General features: G+C 46.5%; 6 protein-coding genes across 6 annotated transcripts; 3 read left to right on the top strand and 3 right to left on the bottom strand.

The window, feature by feature from the left end:
- Positions 1 to 19: 19 nt before the first annotated feature.
- Positions 20 to 1189, top strand: M437DRAFT_87426 (O-methyltransferase; the record flags this gene model as incomplete). The annotated part of the gene is made up of 1 exon (XM_041028637.1): positions 20 to 1189. One exon carries the CDS (start codon positions 20 to 22, stop codon positions 1187 to 1189), a length of 1170 nt encoding a protein of 389 aa, XP_040876537.1.
- A 1171-nt stretch (positions 1190 to 2360) lies between these two features.
- M437DRAFT_77975 (uncharacterized protein) lies at positions 2361 to 3866 on the bottom strand (the record flags this gene model as incomplete). Its single annotated transcript, XM_041026917.1, has 2 exons — positions 2361 to 2558; positions 3183 to 3866. 2 exons carry the CDS (start codon positions 3864 to 3866, stop codon positions 2361 to 2363), a joined length of 882 nt encoding a protein of 293 aa, XP_040876536.1.
- Positions 3867 to 4193: 327 nt separating this feature from the next.
- Positions 4194 to 5689, top strand: M437DRAFT_56663 (uncharacterized protein; the record flags this gene model as incomplete). The annotated part of the gene is made up of 3 exons (XM_041023091.1): positions 4194 to 4686; positions 4741 to 5149; positions 5197 to 5689. 3 exons carry the CDS (start codon positions 4194 to 4196, stop codon positions 5687 to 5689), a joined length of 1395 nt encoding a protein of 464 aa, XP_040876535.1.
- Positions 5690 to 5751: 62 nt separating this feature from the next.
- M437DRAFT_77973 (monoamine oxidase N) lies at positions 5752 to 7368 on the bottom strand (the record flags this gene model as incomplete). Its single annotated transcript, XM_041026916.1, has 4 exons — positions 5752 to 5988; positions 6038 to 6841; positions 6892 to 7139; positions 7191 to 7368. 4 exons carry the CDS (start codon positions 7366 to 7368, stop codon positions 5752 to 5754), a joined length of 1467 nt encoding a protein of 488 aa, XP_040876534.1.
- A 646-nt stretch (positions 7369 to 8014) lies between these two features.
- Positions 8015 to 9851, top strand: M437DRAFT_77972 (amino acid transporter; the record flags this gene model as incomplete). Its single annotated transcript, XM_041026915.1, has 6 exons — positions 8015 to 8051; positions 8203 to 8419; positions 8468 to 8739; positions 8789 to 9116; positions 9176 to 9684; positions 9748 to 9851. The coding sequence occupies 6 exons, from the start codon at positions 8015 to 8017 to the stop codon at positions 9849 to 9851; spliced, it is 1467 nt and encodes a 488-aa protein (XP_040876533.1).
- A 781-nt stretch (positions 9852 to 10632) lies between these two features.
- M437DRAFT_87421 (uncharacterized protein) lies at positions 10633 to 12948 on the bottom strand (the record flags this gene model as incomplete). The annotated part of the gene is made up of 1 exon (XM_041028636.1): positions 10633 to 12948. One exon carries the CDS (start codon positions 12946 to 12948, stop codon positions 10633 to 10635), a length of 2316 nt encoding a protein of 771 aa, XP_040876532.1.
- Between the last annotated feature and the right edge of the window lie 3390 nt (positions 12949 to 16338).

Below are 16338 nucleotides of genomic sequence, written 5' to 3'. Positions count from 1 at the left end.
CAGTTTTCCAAAATTCGAGATGGACGCCCTTATTCCTCAAATCGAAGCACTGGCGCGCGACGCCGACGAACACGGCCGCAAGCAGCTGATCGATAAACTCCACGACCTGGCTAGATCATTGGAACGTCCTCAAGACCACGCACAGCGATTGTTGTTCTCACAATTTCCTCTGGCCGCCGTCCGTATCGGCTGTGATCTTAAAGTCTTCGATGTACTCACCAAAACTGGCAAACCGACGTCTGTTGATGAGCTTGCAAGCAGTACAGGCGTTCAGCCAAAGCTTATGGCTCGTCTACTTCGCTACATGGCCTCTGTACGCCTCGTCGAAGAAGTCGACACCAAGACCTTTGCTGCCAACAGCATCACCAAGACCTTCGCCATTCCAGGATTCGCAGGCGGTGTTTACCACATGTGCGATTACGTAGGACCAGGCCTCAAGGCTTTGCCTGACTTCCTCAAGCGAACTGGCTACAAGGATCCAGAATCAGCAATGGACACCGCACTCATGGCTGGTTGGGGCTCTGATCTACCACTGTTCGCTCATTTCCAGACTCAGCCGAAATTGTTCGAGGCTTTCAATGCATACATGACCGTGCAACATATGGACATGCCAATCTGGCTAGATGCGTATCCTTACCAAAAAGCCGCGAAGAATACACCATCAGGCAAACCCTTATTTGTCGACGTAGGCGGAGGTTTCGGACATCAAAGCATTGCACTCAGGGAAAAGGTGCCTGACGCACCTGGTCGCATCATCGTGCAAGACATCCCTGCTACTCTGCAACATGCTATCAGCCACCCTGGAGTTGAAGCAATGGAGCAAGACTTCTTCCAACCCCAGCAAATCCGTGAAGCCGCCATCTATTACATGCGCCATATCATCCACGACTACCCCGATGAGAAGGCCATTCAAGTTTTGAGAAACACAAAAGATGCTCTTGGTCCTCATAGCGTCATTCTCATCGATGACATGTTCTTGGAGAACAATGATGTTCATTGGCAAGCTGCACAGGTTGATTGGACCATGATGATATGCTGTGCAAGCCGTGAGCGCACTCGAGAGGAATGGGCCGACCTTATCTCGAAAGCAGGCCTGAAAATCTCGAACGTCTATACGTACACGGAAAGTCTGAGGGATAGTATCATTGAATGTGTTCCAGTTGAGAGGTCTTTCCAAGGCAGTATATAGGTAGAACAAATACCATCCTGCCCCGATGCTTTGTCTTGTCATTTTTCTCAAATGCATTGCCTGGATTTTCAGATAGTCTGCAAGTAGCAGGCTGAGGCGTCACCTCATCGGTGATTACGAATATTAGTTCTTTGTGCCGGTGCAGACACTATATGCCAGAGTATCTTCTGAGTCTTTGATGTGCCGTTCTCTTGGGACGAACTCTCAATCCACAGCGAGACATTTCCGTTCGCCGACATGGACTAGACGATCAGCTAAGCATAAATCGTATAGCCTGAACAGATTGGATGCGAGTTCTCTATCTGGACTTGCCTCCTGATGGCAAGCCGAGGCCCAGGCTTCGCCGCATCTCTCACTCGACCGCGAGGCTTCACTAGCAAAAAATTCATCATAAAATCATCCCCTCTTGTCCTACAGACTTCCTGAGTAGCTCAAAAAGTGCAAAATGATGAGCAGAGTGGGGTTCGAACCCACGCTCTTTCGAACTGGCGGTTTAAGTTACGATAGGAAAGATTTTCTCCACGCGGAACGAATCCTTCCATACAACCTAAAGCCAGCGCCTTAACCACTCGGCCATCTGCCCTGAGATAGAGTCGACTCTCAGCTTTCCAATCATGTAGTCGATTTTCCAAACGGACGCGAATTGCGCTCACAATCGCCGTTTGCAGTTCCGGTGAAGAAAGTCCACCCTACTATTCACTTTTCAGCATGAAAGCGAGGTGACAATTGATGACTCCAAGCTACACCCCACATAATCGTCGCTCTGCGATCATGATGCGCTAAGTTCGAGCGCAATCGGTGCAGTATTGGTGGAGTAATCTCGAGTCCAAAGTGCGGGTGGTGAAAAAGATCCTGCGCATCTTTCTGAAGCAGTGACGCCATGTTGTGCGCTTTCACCTGGTCGAAAGTCGTAAAAGGACACTGCCAAACAGCTCACACCGCCGTCCGCACGCCTCGTGCTGAACAAGAGACTCCCGATAGCACCTTGAAGCCTCAATTTTGCGCCCGTGGGCGCGGACCCGAAAACGGAGTTTACCGTCTGCTTTCAGCATGTTCACAAGCAAACAAAGATCAATTGCTCATGCACTCTGGCTACAGTGTGATGCGAAATCTGATTCTATTACAATAGGAGCTATATAAGAGTGGCTCTATCTAAAATCTACGGCAATACTCAGTACAGTGTAGCAGGATCTACCTCGACATTATCCAATCGCATTGTGATAAAGCGGTTCCATGCAGGCTTCCATCGAGCATTTTTCATCTGACATCTTGCCCATATGCCACTCATACTATGCACCCATGATGGCTCTTCACCTTCAACGGAGCCGTTTGATGCATAGGTTGGCTCCCAGCGGCCCTTCTCAGGTATCTGGTAGGTGCATAGATGGTGCCAGTCCGTATCCTCATCATAATGGCCGGTGTCGTAGTGAACTATGCCAAAGTCGACCTCTCGGTTGTCGCGGTCAATCAGGTACATGCTAGATTTCCCGAGCCGAGGCAAGTCTTCGTTGATTATGAATTGAAATCTCGAGTACCTCTCACAATCGAGGAAGGCACGCAGAGCATTAGGATGCCAACTCCAGAGGACAGTGGCGATGGCCATGGCACCGGAAAGACTCTTTTTGTTAGTCTTGTCATTGTAGACACTTTTGCTTGTGTCCACGATAGCAACGGGCGAGCCATCGATGGAGAGATTCAAGCCAGGAAATGGGTCCGTGTGCAGAAAACAGAGTGGCCTCTGAGAAGCGCTTGCTATGCTGTCGGGGTCATAATCCTCTGTGATGTACAGCGTAGCAGGATCCACCTTACCGCCTCCCAAAGTCAGTACTTGCTGACGATTCTTTCTGGGCAACCATGGCTTGAAATAAAGCTCGTCTTTAGCCCACATGTTTCCTATCTTGTTGACCCATTCTGGTTTGTCTTTGCCGGGTAAAACGTTCGTAGATCCCCAAAGTGGCTCCCAGCGACCATCCTCAAGGACTCCATAGCTGACTTTAAAGCCCCAGTCGATGTCTTGATCATAGTGCCCGATGAGGATGGCCCGGTCATGGCGACTGATCATATGCGTGACGTATCTCTCAGCTCCAGGGGCTCTGTCCCACGTAGCAAACTCGAAGGCCGAGTATTTTTGACAGTCTAGAAAGGCGCGGAGAGCGTTCGGGTGCCAGTTCCAGAGAATTGTAGCTGTGGCAATGGCAGCAGTGAGATCTTTCTTTATGGTTTCTTCAACGTAGGCTTCTGTGTCTACTATAGCGACAGGGAAGCCATCAATAGAGAGATCTGGGTCCGGGAATGGTCGGGTGCGCAAGAAAGCAAGTGGTCTGGGGGCTTCATCGTCGAAGTCATCGTCATCATCGTCGTAGTTACTGCTGTCAATGTTGTAATCTTCGTCGTCATCAACGTCGTTATCTTCTTCGTCGTCAATGAACACCTTAGGGTCCTTGAGCAAACCCCTCAAGTTTTCACTGAACTCCGTCCTGTCCCCAGTCGTATCGGGAGGGGCGGAGGTTTGTTGCTGGTTTTGTTGCTGTTGTTGTTTGCAGAATGCTTTGTGCTGTTTCCAGTGCGTTTTCTGGCAATCTTTTGAACAGTAGGATGCCCGCTTGCAGCCGGCACAGCGCTGATAAGGACTACCAGCGGGCGCAACAGATGCGCAATTGGCACACGAAATCGACATGGGTTGCTGCTGCAATATGGCGGCAGACATCACGTACAATAGAACAAGGAACCCAATTTTCGGTACTTGGACAGGCGTATCGAATAATCAGACTTACAAGTGTTGGATGGGACTGCCTCAGGCAGGTTATGTGCATCCGCATGATAAGCAGCAGGGACAAGGATACGCGTTCAAGGACGCGCTTTCGTCCGAAGATCAACCGCAAATTGGTTTCTCTCCGCACCTCGACGGCAAGATATTCCACGACAACATCGTTTTGTATGCCGTCTTGAAGTGCCAACAAATGTGCTGCGCACTAGATTCACCTGAGTCATAGACGATGGCAGGATGCCGAGAGACGGCTGCAAAGAATGCTCGCGACGTCGCATCAAATGCGACAAAGGCACGCCTGAATGTGCTAAGTGTGTGAAGAAGGGTATCCAATGTACTGGCATCGGTCGCCAAATCAGGTTTGTGGAGGGAACAATCTCGAAAGGAAAGCGCAAAGGGCACACTTTCTCCAATGTTCCGGAATTTGCGACACGATTGAGCCAACATCTGGAAACCACGCCTGTATCAATGCCGCCATTGGAGACACAGACAGAAACTTCTGAGCAAAATGCCATTGTTGGCGCGTCTATCGAAACTGTTAGAAGCCTCGAAGATGACGACACCGATGCGGATGTAGAGGAGGTTGAACTAGTCCCTCGCCAGGGACGAGCTTACAGTCCAACACACAATCTGTTGGACGATAGCACTACCATTACTTTCCACGTCGACCCTGGCGCTGATCTGAAACTTGAGCTATTGAAGCCTGGTATACAAATGCTCTTCAATCATTGTAAGCCAACGCATTTGCTCCTTGCTTGCTTGTCTGGTATTTGACAGCAAATAGTTTCGCAGAGCATTGCATCAATCATGGTCATTTTTGATACCGGTTTCAATGGCTATCGCAATTTTTTGCTCCCCATGGCCTACCAAGATGACCTTGTGCAGCGTGCAGTGTCTGTTGTCGCTGCCTTCCACTTATCAACAAAGAGACCAGATCTTATTCCTCTTGCAGAGACTGGACTTGCCGAAATTATTAAGAGGCTACGTGCAGATGCGTTTGCGAAAGACAGCAACGGAGTGTTCAGCACGTCTACATGGGCTACTATCATCCTTCTCTTGGTTGGAGAGACTGTCACTGGCTCTCGAGACTTCGTTCATCTTTATCCTATGCTCACCAACCTTCTGAGCCACAACATGCTCCTCGAAACAGAAATGTCAGCCAAGAGAGGATTCTTGCTCCAGCAGTCCCGAATGTGAGTATGTCTAGTTGAAATCTTGTCACCAGTCTGACATTGTTCAGGTTCCAGCTATTTACTCCACCTCTTCTTGACCTATCTCAAGGCTGCAAAACTTTTGAGAAGGATCTGGATTTCTACCTTGACTTTATATTCTCCCAGCATTACCCAGACGACCCAAGGGTTTTGGAAAATACGGTAATCTTCCGCGAGGCCATTAAGCAAGCAAAGAACATATACATGCGACAAGCCTTGGACGACTATCAACAAGGGCAACTCTATACCGACATCGAACAACTGCGCCGTTTGGTACTGCCAATCCATGCGGACAGTCCTTGCATGCACACACTACCTTGGGTATACTTTATCGCAGCAGCTTCCAGCAAAGATACAGATCATAGGAACTTTTTCGCAGGTAGACTTGCCCAGGTCTACGAGAAAACACGGATGAACAGTATCATTGTGGCCCTGGAACGTCTCGGACAGATCTGGTTATTACAACCAAATGGTGAATGGGCCCGGAATCCTAGCTTGGTGGAACCGGTTCTAATAATATGAGAGTTCAACTCGCTCACTTGCAATGTAGTCGGATGCATGTGTTTCATTTTTGGAACTCATATCTAAAGGTGTGCCGAGCGACTTCTATCCAGATCTCTCTTGACTGCCAGCGCAGCCCGTGTACCCTCCTCAATGGCTCCATCGATGAAGCTTCTCCAGCCTACCGCCCAATCGGAATTGGCAAAGTAAATATTACCCTGCGGAGCTCGGAGATCTTCCAAATGTTCTGTCACGAGACCTGGAGGAGAGAAGAACCAAGCGCCCTTAGCAAACTCGTCATCCGCCCAGTTGTGGAATACCTCGAAGATGTCAGCAACACTCTCCGTCTAACAGCTGGGAAAAGCTTACCACTCTCTCAATATCCATGGGTGTCATTGTTGTTAGTGCCTCCATGGTCTTGTTGATGTCCTTTTCTGGCTGAATATGATTGTGCGATCCACCAAAAGCAACGATATGAGTATTGCCGCTTGGAGTTGTACCATCGCCGATGGCATACATCAATGCGTTATTAGGATATGTGATGCCGCTCCAAGATCTCAAATCTCTATCACGGACCTCAGCATGGACCTTGACACATTTGTTGACATGTTCCCGATTTGAAGCCTCGAGCTTGCCTGGAATCAACGCTGGGCTGAATGCTACATCCTTCAAGATGTTCATGGGAATGGCTGAGATCAACCTGGCCGCCTTGAACGTCTTCCCATCTCTTGCGGTTACGTGGACATCACTGCCATTGTCCTTGATCGCAGCGATCGGTGTGTTAAACGCGTACGAGAGTCTGCCTGTCGCACAAGCTTCTTTGAAGAAGTTGATAGCAAAGCTCGATTGCCCACCCTTGAACTTGTACTTGATGAGGTATTCAATGCAATACTCGTACGAATAGTTGCAAAGTGCCCACCAATGCAGATATTCGTAGAAGCTGGTCTTTTCTGGGGTGCTGCAACTGCAGAGTAGTACGAATCCGAGTAAAGCGGTGTGCTCATCTGGTGAGAGATCGTCCTTGATCTGAGCAATGCGGTCGGCGACAGACATTCTATCGTATTTCGCGGCCTCTGGGTTATGTCCTTCGCTGTGCGGGAAAGGCATGACTTTCCGACCGAGCACACCATCGACGTTGGCGAACTTGTTTAAGGCGGATTCCATCAATTTATCCTGCTCGCAATCAGCATATGTCCCCAGCATGGAAGCTCGCCCAGAATTACTTCTTCTTCATGGCTCATGTTGCGGTTGCCGCTTGAAGAATTCAGGGAGAAGTGATTCACGCCTCGACTGTAGTCGTGGGAGATCTCTAGCTCATTTCGCATATCATACCTCGAGATCTCTCTCCAAACATGAGGCTGTCCCCAGCTGACCCAGGTGCCACCCATCTCGAATGGATAACCCTCGATGTTTGAGCTCCAACTACGACCACCAATTCTGTCTCGAGCCTCCAGCAACAACACCTTGAGGCCTATGCTTTCAATTAGCTTTCGTGTTATACAACGCCATTCACAGAACACACCTGACAACGCAGCATCTCTGGCTGCTGTAAGCCCACAGTAACCTGCTCCAACTACAATAACATCGTAGGTCGCCTGCTCGTCTGTGATATTTGTAGGTGGTTGGATCACACCTATACTAGGCACGCCTTTAACAAGACCAGAAGACTCCGTCCATTGATAACCGTCTCGAGAAGTCATTGCAAACAACAGTCTTCGCGTGCAAAATGCGTGTACGCTGGATGACAGCACTGGGAGCTGCCTTACTATTTATTGTGTAAGCCAGTTTCCCACTCTTCGTACCATTTTCACATTTGTAATTCCATGACCAATGGTTATGATCATCTCCACCTATCATTTCTCGTTTCAAGGCTATCCACGTGTGCACATGCCCAGAGCACGATGCTTTCTCACTTTTATGTCCCGATTAGGCCTAGTTCTCTTTTTTCTTTCCGCATTGGGACTTTCTCCCTTTCGTTGCCTATTTGGGAACGCTGCCCGTCTCGCTCTGTCTTTGCTATCATAACTCAACATGCTATATCAGTAAGATAGGAGACCATATCGTGGTCACTGATTAGCCATTTGTCGATATCAGCTACGCCCTTGGTCGATCAAGACAATGAGAGATACGATTGCGGCCAGAACAGCAAGCCCTTGCGCCATGCAACCGCTCTGGTCTCGAGCGGGGTAAAGCTACTCAGTAACTCATGGTATCAAACCAAGCGTAGTCGTGTACGAGGCGGAATCGTTCCTTTATCTTCAACTCTAAGCTGGTCAAACATAAGTATCGTCTTGGAACCCTCCTAGAAGATCGGGTATAACCAACTTCAGCTCTGTCATATTCATCATGGCATCATCTGATCGAAAGAGCATGTCTTCCATTAGTATGCCTTTCTCTCCTCCAAAAACATTCTAGTTGTACCGTAGCTAACATTCACTACACAGCTCGAGCCAATTCCATGACTGCTAAGCATACCGCACATGATCCTGAGAGGCTCTCTGTGTCGGTAGGGGATGTGAGTGACTTGGGTGTAGCGCCAACCCGTCGTCACTTCAGCAATTTCAACATCATCGCCCTCAGCTTCAACATCTGCAACAGTTGGGTAGCCATTGCGACATCTCTTGCCATAGCAATAAGTGCTGGAGGCACGGCGACCTTGATCTATGGCATTCCCTTGGCATCGATCGCTTATGCCGCCACTGGGGTCTCGCTAGCGGAGTTGGCATCTTGCTATCCTACCGCTGGTGGCCAGTAAGTCGCCAAGGGTCCTCAACTTCTGCTCGAGCTAAACGTCGTCAGGTACCACTTTGCCTCCATCCTCGCTCCGAAACGGTTTAGTCGTGGACTCTCTTATGCGTGTGGCTCAATCGCCATGTTCTCTTGGATAGCACTGGGAGCTGCCGCCACACTCCTTGCAACGCAACTTCTGTTGGCCTTGGTGATGTATTATCATCCTAACTATACACCTCAAACCTGGCACTACTTTTTAGTCTATCAAGCGATCAATGTCGTTTTCCTTCTTTACAACCTTTTTGCTCTTGCCAAGACGCCATGGGTACACAACTTTGGATGTAAGTCGTGGTCAGCAAACCTAGCCGAGTAGAATTGACCATGAAATAGTACTCCTTACTCTCGGCTCTTTCGTTGTTGTCACTGTCACTTGCCTGGCGCGCTCCGAGAAACAAAGCGCAGAGTATGTCTGGGCGACTATGGAAAGCAATACAGGTTGGCCAGCTGGTGTGACATTCTTGTCAGGCTTTGCAACTTCCTGCTTCATATTCGCTGGCATCGACGCGTCCCTCCATCTCGCAGAAGAATGCACCGAACCCGAGAAGACAGTGCCTAAAGCACTGTGTACGACGGTAGTTATTGGCTTTGTCACAGGATTTGTCTTTGCAATAGCAATGTGCTACGGAATCAAGGACATCAACGAGCTCGTCTCGACTGCGTAAGTGATGGCTTGACATACCTACCCACTGGACGGCGATGGCTGATGTAGTACTGCAGTGTACCTATCTACGAACTCTGGCGTCAAGCAACCAACAGCGACGCCGCAGCGACCGTCTTCCTCGTTGTCCTTCTTACTATCAACTTGTTCGTCGTTAATGCCGTTCAACAGACCTCCTCACATCTTATCTGGGCATTTGGTCGTGACAACGGTCTCGTGCTTTCGAAACAGTTGGCTCAAATGCATCACGGTCTAGAAGTACCTGTATGGTCTCTACTCGCCAATGCTGTGGTTATCTTCATCTGTGGATGCATCTATCTTGCGTCTACAGCTGCGTTCAATGCTTTGATCAACACGACCATCATCCTGCAGATGATCTCCTTTGCCATGCCTTGCTTTTTGCTTATTTGCAGAGGCCGTAGCGAAAAGTTTCTCGCTAAGAACCGATGGTTTCGCTTGCCTGGTTGGCTGGGATGGACTTGCAATGCAACTGTTGTCGTGTTCGCCATCATCGAGGTTGTCTTCTTTGATCTTCCGACTTCTATCCCAACCACAGGGTCCAGCATGAGTGAGTTTTCCTTCTGTCCTTTTGTTTGTGTGTGGATCAGATGTGCTAACAAAGATGCTACAGATTATACTTGTGCGGTACTAGCTGCCATGGCGTTGTTCAGTGGCATCAACTGGGTCTTTTATGCAGAGAAACACTACAAAGGTCCGCGTATTGAGCTAGGGTAGTAATCTTATTGTCAATAACCTGTAGATCACTGTAGGGTGTAGTAAAAAAAATCTTGTTCGTTCATGCAAGCTGTCTGATGTTCGCGTATGGCTCATGAGTATTTCCGACCATGCTGGGCATATCGCACCTGCCATGTGCAAAGATACATAGATAACACACCTCGCAACAAAGAGCATTTGACTTGCATGCTTGTAACTTGCCATGTTCGTTAACGTGATATCCATGTGGGAACAGGGTGAAGTCAAGCACAGTTGGTCAGAGAAACAGGGTTATACCCTCGACAAGCACTTTTTGCATTCGCACGATGGTCTCCCAACGAGTGTGGATTTTCAGGCCTGTCAGAATGGTGGGATGGTTATTTAGAGATGTGGTATTCCTGCTATGAGCTAAATCTTCCTCACCTGCTGCGTTGTTGTTGAGATATCGATTTTGACGATATTTCTAGTATCTTTGCTCAAAAGTATGAGCTGGACCAATTGGGACAAGACCACATTTGAAAATCGACACCGAACTCAAATTACAATATCAATACTGCCATCAACAAGGTACAAATCTCCGAGAGCAACATTTTCGTGTTGTTAGAAAGTCATCGTCCTTCAGGAGTGACGTACCAGGAGACAATTGTGAGCACATGATGGTCGAGTGATACGAGCAGGGTGACACCACAAGCATTAGATGTGCATAAAATAATGAAAACTTGCATTATCTACCCTCGCTGAAAAAGTATGTAAGCAACATCTAAAACGAGAACTATCATCCCAGCAAAAGTCATCAACCACGTTACAGTCTCATCTCTTTAACAACAAACACACCGCGCTGGTCATCTCCGTTGTTATATCGCTTCCACGCCTCCGCATTGATATAATTCTTAACACGCTTTCTTCCATCCCTAAGCTTGATAGCCACAGCTAAATCCTCCCTCACAGTCTGAGTCTTATCCAAGAAGAATGGCACACCAAACTTGGGGTTCTGAAGGACCTGTTCACGGTGAGACTCAAGGTCCTTGTGTGCGTCCAACAAGTTAACAATGGCACGTTCAAGAAGATTCCTGATATCATCGAAGCCCTCGGTAGCCTCGCGGAGTTGGTGGAGGGTTGAGCGTAATCGGTGGAGTCTGAGACCTTGTTCGCGTTGCTCTTGTGTGCGAATCCTATACCAGTAGGCTTCATCGCGGAACCAGTACCAAGGATTCCAACGAATGGCAGGTAGTCTGATGACGGGGAAGTTGGGAAAAGGTCCGAGAGGTCTCACCCAAGGAAGAGGAACAGGAACATAGAGCAGACTCTTCTTTGCAAAGTCGCGGTGATAGGAGAGCTCGATGACTCTCTCGATTTCTTTGAGCAGTCCTTTGCCTGTTTCGAGTGCGCCTTGCACCTTCTGGTGTATGCGGACCAAGAACGTTTGGCATTCAACAGGTGGATTGCTGAGTGCCTTGAATGCTTTATCGGCAGGTGTAACCATCCAGCCTGAACGAGACAGGCTGAACCACGAATCAGTCCAAGGTCCGTAGGTAATCGTCTTGGAAAGCTCGCTGATGGCGATCTCGGATGTTCGAATCATGCAGATCGAGAATTGGTCAATCTCCTTCTGAAGCTCCCACGCTGTTATCAAGAGAGCGTTAAGGTGGCGCTTAGTATCGGTAATGTGTGCGACGATGGAAGTGTCGTTCTGCTGCAACATCTTGAGTTCTGCTTTCGCGACCGCCAAGGTGTATTTGAGCTCGACATCCTTGATCTTAGAGACCGCTTCAATGCCGGCGGACAGATTCGAGCCTGCAGAGGCCGCTACGGTCTCCATTATCTCTGGAGTGTGATCGCTACTAACGGCACTCGCGATAATGGGCAGGTAGGCAGAACTAACGGATGACAGCGCCGAGGATGCATGGCTCTTCACTTGGCCCGCCAACGACGCGACGACGCTGTTGGCTACGTGTTCGACACGAGCGATCGGATTGGCAGGAGAGTCGACAACTTCTTGTATGGTAATGCTCTCCCTGAGTCTCGGGCTTGAAGGCTTGGAAGGTCTTGGAACTCTGATTCCGGTACTGGTAATTGGGCCCCGGAAAACGCTTCCAAGCATCGCGAAAGGCTTGCTGAGCTTGGAGTACGACTTCTTAACACATCTGTCCCACTTTTCCGCCCTTGGGAGAGCACACAGAGATTTCTTGAAGTTGGCAGTCGCCTTTTCCATACCTTCGAACATGTACTCGAGCTTGCCCTTGCGAGCCTCAATCGACACCTGGCATGTGTGCACCAGGTCTTCGACATTTGTCTTCACGCCAGCCATGTGCAAATTGTCGTAGATTGCGTCAGCAGCGTTGTGACAATGGCTGACAACATTGTCGATAGTGAAGTTGAAGTTTCCATTGCAATTCCACTCAACAGGATTGCCAAAACGGCTACATACTTCTTTATATGCAACCTGTACCGGATTTTCCTGGGGAGGGGTGGAGAGCCCCAAAAGAATGCCGAGGAATATTAGTACTAGCCAGACGAAGCCAGAGCGTGGTACAAAACCTTCGAGCGGGTGCCAGAAGCTGTTCTTGGAGGGGAAATCAAACATGGTGGCTCGGGCGGAAGAAGGAGTATCAGGTCTTTTCTTTCTCCAAGTGGACGATGCTCGCAAGCGCTCTTCCTCGTCCTTATCGAATCGAGATATCTCGACATGCTTCGGACGTGATGCAGATCTTCTAGGGAAATTAGGATTTGGCCAAGGGATAGCTGGCTCAGGGAAGTTTGGGAGAACCATTGCCTTCGCGCGAGAGGCATTGGAGCTAGTGACGCGGTCTTGGAACTTCCCGGCTGGCGAATAGCTCACAGGACCACAGGCGCTGCTCATATAGTAGCGGCGGCCATCTGATCTGATCAGTGGCACTGAAGGTATACCTTGTGGTGCCCTGAAGCCTTGAGGTTCAGCTGTCTTGCGTGGAAATTTGCCCCATGTCGGCGAGGGAGTGGATGCAGTCTTCGGCTCAGGTGTCGATTGATCGTAATCAGGGTCCGAAAAAGAAGTGTTGGTTCGAACACGAGACAGAGGTCTTATAGGCTTATTGGCAGCTCGACCTCGACTTTTGCTACGTGTTTGTCGTGTAGACATGGTTCATGCGCTATGTGATGATGGCGGAAACAGAGCAGAAAGATGGTGGCAATACCGACCAGCAGAATTGAACGACTCATCTCTTCTGAAATTATGGTACTTTTCGACTCCGAAAGCAGAGGATAACAGTTTCGCTGTTTGCGGATATCTTGATCATCCAATGGTTGTTTACCATTTCCGGTTGGGTCAGTACAAAGCATTGTTTTGTTTCCCGTAGGCTGTCAGTCATTATAGATTGTATACAACGACATTGTTGTTGTCAAGACTCCAGGTCAGGAAGCGCCTAGTCAGCTCATCCTGAAAGACTCGATGCTGCGTGTTTCTAAGTCAGTATGACCATAGTCGAACAGCCATGGTGCAGGAAATGACCAGCGTCATACGCAAGGCGCGCATTGCAAAGCTCCTTTGGACGATTGCGTGCGCTGTGGAATGTGGATTGATCCACCCACGCATGGATGTGCATTCCTCGCTCAGCCCATTCTATCATTGTCGCATTGTTCAGGAATTCGGCACCCATCTCACGATGTCACAACGTCGGCCGAGGAGCTCAAGAGCTGAAGTCGAAGTTGGAGTCGCTGACGGAATACGCGTCACAAACTGGAGCCGTAGGTTTCTCTTTTGCCTCTATTCCCCCACAAGGGTCTGCATCATATAACAGAGATAAGAGACGGGTAGTCGGGAGAGGCTTGAAAAGCGAATCTACCACCCGTGCCTTCCGTGTCCGAAAGGCCTCGAACTGGCCGAAGTGGTAAGGATGGAGTGGAGAGGCAGGGTTGGCGGTAACGCATATTGGCGGAGCATTGTTATTGCGAAGCCGGAGTAAGCCATTGCTTGGCGGATTTAGTATATAACCGTGCCGTGCGCCAGTAGTCTAAAAAATCAAGTTCCTTTGGCAATTACATCTGGTAGCTAAGCTCTAGAAGGCCTCTACGGCCTAGGGTGCTCTCTATAGCCCTTAAAAGGTAGACTTACAACTATCTCGACCCTACACGACGCCGGCATCGCTATTACGCTCTTTATTAGTTAACTTATAGGAGTTGTAAGGATATAATGTAGTTATAAGAGTAAGCTAATATTAGCTTCCCTTAGTCTGTAACTGCACTTTTCTTATAATTAGCTATAATCCCTATAACTTTAAGGATAAGAGTAATAAGGCATTTATCTTCGAGCTAAGCTTATAGCTTTCTATTCTACTAAAGATAAATATACGTCTATAAGGAGTTATAAGATAGATCTAAGTAGTCTTTCTAGCTAGAGGAACTCTAATTAATATAAGAAGGATATCCCTTCTTATAAGAGGACCGGATAGCATAGTACTACTAATATAGTACTTTAGCCTCTTTAAAACTTTTTTATATCTCCCGCTTATATAACTCTCTTACATTCTAATAGAACCCGATCTCTACTATAACCCTATAACTAGCTACGCTTAGCTAGAGGGGTCTACAACTAGCTATTAACCGGTTAGAGGACCTATAACTAGGCCGTAATAAGCTAGTTAAGAGCCTTAAGACCCTTTATCGATAACCTATAAGGAACTACTTAAGATCCTCTACCGTATAGAGTAGAACCGCCTAAACTAAGAGGCTAAGTATGTAGAATACTAGGCAAGGAACTAACCTAGTCTATAATAGCCCCTATAATAGGCGCCTCTACCTCCTCTATAGCCGGAGCTAATATAATAAGATACTTCTCCTACTTCTAGCTTTATAACTACTACTAGAGAGTATAAGTATCGTCTAAAAGTACCTATTTAGAAACCTCCTACCTTTAAAGAAAAGATGAAGAATAAAGAAGTAGACAATTAGATTACCTAACTTAAAAACTAGATAGGTTTGTAAGAGGACTTTATCTTTTATAGACTATTATAGGATAATAAAAAGAATCGCCTTACTTCTTCCTATCTAGAAGGGGACCTATTTAATTACTAGTAAGAACACCTTATAGTTAATTCTTTTATAGCCTAATTGTTAAAGATCTAGTACTGTTATACAGATCTTAATTAGATAGAAATTAAAAAGAGACGATTTAAGCATATAAGATAGACTAGTTTAGCTAGGGCTTTTATAAGGGACTTGTAAACCCTTTTATGTAAACTTGTCCTTATTCTATCTCCTAAAACTTTTCTTAGAAGGTATAGGGATAGCCTTCGAGAAGATGTAAGAGATACTCTAGATATATAGCTTTATTTACCCTTAAATACCCTAAAGGATAATTATATTAATAGGGCTATTACTCTTAATAAGGTTTATTTCCGTTATAGGAGAAAGAACTAAAGTAAGAACCTAAATATAACTGTTAAATCCCTTAATATAATAGGCAAGAAGAAAAAAGGTAAAGGTAGTAGTAAAGGAAAGGGCAGATAGGATAAGTTAAAAGTTACTTACTATTCCTATAATAAGCCTAGCTACTATGCTAGAGAATGCTGTTTAAAAAACAAGTAGGTAAGGTTACAACTAAGGTAACTTCCTTACCTTCTAAGGCCTCTAACAAAGAAGAGAACCTAGTTATAAGTATAGATATAAACATAACCGCTAGATCTTTGCTAGAAGAAGAGACTAAATACTTTGCTACCCTAGATAGCGGTCTTCTTACGCTATATAGAACTATTAGACCTTATAATAATATCTGTAAGATTACCTTTACACTTAATACTATAGCATCTAGTATTTACATATTAGCTTTAAAAGCTAGGACCTTTTAGAAGAGTTCTATTATTTCTATTATAACAAAGTTAATTGTTCTACTAAATGGGCAAACTATTATAATAAAGGAAGGACTCGAGTTACCTTATACCTTAGGAGACTAGTTAGAAACTCTTAAAGCGCGACTTATAGACTTTAAAGAATACAATGTTATCCTAGGACTATCTTAGTTTATAAGACATAACCCTATAATTAATTAGTAGGTTAGTATAGTGTAACTATTATATAAAGATACTCTTATAACTTATGTTCTTAAATCTCACTCTAGGATCTTTACGTTATAAGATATAAAGGTAGAGGATAAACGAGAACTGCTATATGCACTTACTAACCCTATAACAAATAGATAACTTAGTAGGAGAAGAGCCTTCTTACTACTTATAGTACTATATGCTTTTTCTAGTCTAGAGCTAGATAGCAAACCTGCTATTATAATGCTCCCTATCTTTGTTATAGTCCTATAACAATATCTATCTATATTTAGGAAGGAATTACTAACTAGACTACTAAAAAAAAGAGATATTGTCTATTTAATTAATACCGGAGACGCGAAGCTAATAAACATATAGGCCTATTTGTTAAATCCGATATAGTTATAAGAATAGTAAAAGCAAATAGATATGCTATTATAACAAGGTCTTATCTAGGAATCCTCTTTGCTATAGGGAAGTCCTATTCTCTTTAT

Source organism: Aureobasidium melanogenum (assembly GCF_000721775.1).
Source record: "Aureobasidium melanogenum CBS 110374 unplaced genomic scaffold scaffold_24, whole genome shotgun sequence".
In the NCBI taxonomy this organism is placed as follows: domain Eukaryota; kingdom Fungi; phylum Ascomycota; class Dothideomycetes; order Dothideales; family Saccotheciaceae; genus Aureobasidium; species Aureobasidium melanogenum.
Note: the sequence above shows the minus strand (reverse complement) of the source record. Positions and strands in the feature narration are given on the sequence as shown.